Source organism: Terrapene carolina, unplaced genomic scaffold (genome assembly GCF_002925995.2).
Source record: "Terrapene carolina triunguis isolate 2854851 unplaced genomic scaffold, T_m_triunguis-2.0 Scaffold24396, whole genome shotgun sequence".
Taxonomy (NCBI): Eukaryota; Metazoa; Chordata; order Testudines; family Emydidae; genus Terrapene; species Terrapene triunguis.
Genome location: NW_020688747.1, coordinates 2,593 through 7,165, shown reverse-complemented (window position 1 = coordinate 7,165; position 4,573 = coordinate 2,593). Strand labels below are relative to the sequence as shown.

Genomic DNA, 4,573 nt, shown 5'->3' with positions numbered 1-4,573 from the left:
TTCATATATCCGAATAAAGAAAATGTCATTTTCCAGTGTGTGAAGAGTGACCAATTTGATTCACCTGTGAGAACAGCCTCCAGTTGTGCATGTATTGTCTCATAATGGCATTGTCTCTCCGTCCAGGTATTTGTACTGTGACCATCATTCTAGACTCTGCACACATACAGGAAGTCAAGGCAATTTACAGTACATGCAGGCGACACTGTTCTACCTCAGAGTTGGACACCATCTCTCCTACTTCATGTCAGATTCCAACACAACTGACTTCACCAACCCCTCCACCTTCATCCTGCTTGGCATTCCAGGCCTGGAGGCAGCCCATGTCTGGATCTCCATCCCCTTTTGTGTCATGTACACCATAGCCATGTTGGGGAACTCCACCATCCTGTTCATCGTCAAGACAGAGCTGAGGCTGCATGAGCCCATGTACTATTTCCTCTGCATGCTGGCTATCACTGACCTGGTTCTTTCTACATCCACTGTGCCTAAAATGCTGAGCATCTTCTGGTTCAAATCCAGGGAGATAGATTTTAGTTTGTGCCTCACCCAGCTCTACTTTGTTCACTGCTTTATAGCGATGGAGTCTGGAATCGTCTTGGCCATGGCTTTGGATCGCTATGTGGCCATCTGTGATCCCCTGAAATATTCCACTATCCTGACAAACCACATGGTGGCCAAGATTGGTCTGGCTGTGGTGCTGCGTGGCAGCATTCTTGCACTCCCCTATCCCTTCCTGGCAAGGCGGTGGCCATACTGCAGAACCAACATCATCTCCCACACATACTGCGAGCACATAGCCGTGGTGAAGCTGGCCTGCGCAGACGTACGCATCAGTAGTTACTACGGCCTGATTGTGGCATTCTTGGTGATTGGTCTGGATGTGTTTTTTATCGCTGTGTCCTATACACAGATTCTAAGGGCCATCTTCAGCCTCCCGACAAAGGACACCCGGCTCAAGACTTTTGGTACCTGTGGCTCCCACCTCTGTGTCATTTTAGCATTTTATATCCCAGGTCTCTTCTCCTTTCTCACGCATCGGTTTGGCCACAATGTGCCTCCACATTTCCACATTCTCATTGCCAACATGTACATTCTACTACCCTCCATGCTAAACCCCATCATCTATGGGGTGAGGACCAAACAGATCCGAGACAGGCTGCTCTGGCATATTACTCATATTGAATAAAGTTTTCTTCTGGTGCTCTGGCTCTCAGACCAAGCTCCGTGGAGATCTGGCTGGTGACATAGTGCTGTGCTCTCTTCCCTGAATCACTGACCGGAGACATTAAATTCTTTCTTTACCTCATAGTGCTGTATCAACCTGACAATCTGGGGAATCCATCTATGTACAACTCACAGGGTTGCCACATTTCTTATTGCTGGTAACTGGACACCTGAGGCTCCGCACTTTGCCCCACCTGTTCCCCCATGGCCTTGCCCCTGTCACTCAATCCTCTCCTCACTATCCCTATTACTCGCTGGATCGTCTGCATACCCCTCCTTACCCCAGCTGCATCCTACATGTTCCGGGGCTGGAACGGGAGTTTCCGAAGCCTGAGAAGGAGCCTGCCTGCTGGTAGGAGGCAGGCTCAATTGAGCAGGGGTTGATGTGGGTTAAAGACACAGTGTCTCCCCCCACTTTGCTGTAACTGGATACTGACAGATCCCCTTTTCGACTGGACATTCCAGCTAAAAAATCAGGGGGAGGGGTGGTTAGTGGTGTGGGACCCTAGCATCCTGGGGTGGAAGTGATGGGCTGGAGGGTTTAGAATGGATATTAGCATGGGGCTGATGGGGGAGGGGGATCGGGGAATAGATATTAGTATGTATGTGATGGGGGGTGGGACCTGTCTGGGAATGGATGTTAGTGTGGGGTTGACTTGAGGGAGTCTGGAAATGGATATTAGTGTGGGACTGATGGGGGCAGATCTGGGACTGTCTAGTGACATGGAGGACTCACCTCTCTCTCCCCTAGCTCCTGGGGAGTTGGGTGGGGGAAGTCCTATTATCCCAACTTGAGAACAGCTTACTAATCACTTCACAGCATTTCTTATGATTTTCTATTACAGATGACTTTGTACCCTGTTCAGTTAAAACTGACACAGCCCCTTTATATTGTTTTGCCTCCAATTTATACTTTTGTTTTTTCCTACATTTGTGCATTCATATCACGTTCCAATTCCTGACAACTTTGAGTTAAAGCAACCACATGCTTGGCATTGGTTATATTTTGCATCTGAGCAGTTTGCAAATCTCTTCTCTTCCCCTCATTTTTCAATCTCAGTTTCTCCAGCTCCTGTTGCAAAATTTCCTTCTCATGTTTCCAGATCTCATGCTCCTCTGCAAACTTATTCACAGCCTGATACATAATCCAAACAGCAGCATTTGCCATTTATTCCTTTTTAGGAGTGGAAGTGTGTAGCGGGGTGGTTAGCCCGCTCCTGCAGAGGGGTTTAAAACAGCCCTGGCAGAGGGCTGGGGCAAAGGGAAAAGCTACTGGGCTGATTGGGGAAGTAGCCACAGCTGGGCCACGCCCCAATCAGGCCCCAGCTGGCCTGTATAAGAAGGCTGGGAGCCAGATGCTCAGCAGTCTCTCTCTGCCTTCAGAGAGAGAAGGGCCTGGCTACAGTGACCCAGATACAGAGTACCTGGGTGGAGCAGGGCTGGGGAAAGGCTGGGGAGCCCCAGCCTGGAAAGCCCCAGGCTGCGGCCTAGGAGAAGACTAAGGGGTACTGGGGGTTGCAGTGGGCAGCCCAGGGCTAGGCCAAGGCAGCAGGTCTAAACCCCCCTTGCCAGTGATGAGTGGCTGATACTGCAGTCTGCCCCAGGGAGCGGGGGCTAGTTGGTGACTGGCAGTGGCCTAGTGCTGAGGCAAGGTGGGGATAGTGGGTGGGGGTTCCCCAGGGAGGGGACACCCACATCTGTAGGGTATTGCCAGGGGGCAGCACCCAGAGCAAGGAGCACCGGGGTCCTGGGAGGGACACCGGGGCCAGTGCAGAGGATAAGGTGGATCACCGCCCTGTAGAGGGCGCTCCAGAGGCTGGTAAGCTAATTCCCTGGATGATCAGCAGGAGGTGCCGCAGGGGTGAGTCCGGACCTCTACAGAGTGCCACATGTCTATTATTTTAATAACATTGCATTCAACACCCTTCCCTGAAGAGGATAGGTACAGTGTTTGGCAGCCAGGGATCAGAGCCAAGATCTTCACATGACTGTCTAAGTAAACACCCCTCAACCATTACTGGGGGTTTGGGGCATCCCCTTCAGCCCTGGTATGATGACCCCTCACTGTCTGCATTTGCAAAACGCAAGCTATAAATAATATAAGTCAGAACTGATTCAGAACAATATTTAAATTAGTTGGTCAGCACCAGTGATCCAGGATACCAAGCTCTTACTGGGCAACCAGTCCAGAAACAGTATCAGAGGGGTAGCCGTGTTAGTCTGCTGCATCTGACAAAGTGAGTATTCACCCACAAAAGCTTATGCTCCAACACGTCTGTTAGTCTATAAGGTGCCACAGGACTCTTTGTCGCTTAGTCCAGAAACAGTACTGATTCAGTTTAAAGACCTATTCACGTAGACATGTCAGTAAACCATCCTCTGCTATGAAATATTAACACTAAGGGGTGCTACTACCCTGAAATGGGTCTCTAATGGCTCCCAGTGGAGAGGATTACTGTCCTACCAGTGAAAAAGTCCCCAAGAATTATCTGCAATACACAGCATTTTACTGAGAAGGAATTACGCAACTGGTAACGGGTTATATCAAGCACATAACTCCTAAGTTAGACAAAGCTATGCATTAAGAGCTATACATTTCCCTAAATGACCCTCTTTTTCACAGAGATTCACAAGTAGTTCCTGTGCTGGCCCCACGCAGTGCTGCTTGGCAAACAGAGAAAGTGGTTACCAATTTTATATGAGGCTTATTTTCTCTTCATCTGTTCTTCTCAGCCCTCTGGTCTCTCTTGGATTCCCTTGTGGCAAGACTTTGGCTGTGCTGAGACTCCTTTGGTTCACAGTCCTACCCAAGCCCATGGAGTCATGTTTAGCAGCATTGCAAACTTCTTCAAATGTCAAAATTAAGGAATCCCAACCAACCAGTAATGTAATTTGCTTAATTCTTATATTCTTTTCCCTCAAATGAGTCACATGTCTTAAAAGCATGCCCAGTGGCCATGTGGTTACTAATTTTTTCCTAATGAGTATTTTAGAAGTGGCAAGATGGTGTGGCACCATGTCAAGATCACACCGCGTTTACTCACTCATCAATGATTCACTCTGGTTCTCCATGTGACATTCTGCTGCAAGGTCATTATAACCACTCAGTCTGTGCTCCATGCCGGAACTTTATACATGTGATATTTACTTTTACATGCACCCATATTTACCGACAGTAGGTTCAATATTGATCGTACATGCAGGTTTTGCTAGTTCTTCATCAGATTCACTTCTGCTTAAAGTGGACCTGCTCCCAGGATCCTCTGCAGCCATCCAGCCATGTTTAAGTCATGGCAGGTTATACTCGCATCATTCATCCAGTATAGCCACACCAAATTGGCACCAT

General features: G+C 48.6%; 1 protein-coding gene across 1 annotated transcript; it reads left to right on the top strand.

The window, feature by feature from the left end:
• Positions 1-238: 238 nt before the first annotated feature.
• On the top strand, positions 239-1,189 carry LOC112109382 (olfactory receptor 52E4-like). Its single transcript, XM_024203881.1, has one exon. The coding sequence runs from the start codon at positions 245-247 to the stop codon at positions 1,187-1,189; it is 945 nt and encodes a 314-aa protein (XP_024059649.1). The 5' UTR covers positions 239-244.
• Positions 1,190-4,573: the final 3,384 nt, after the last annotated feature.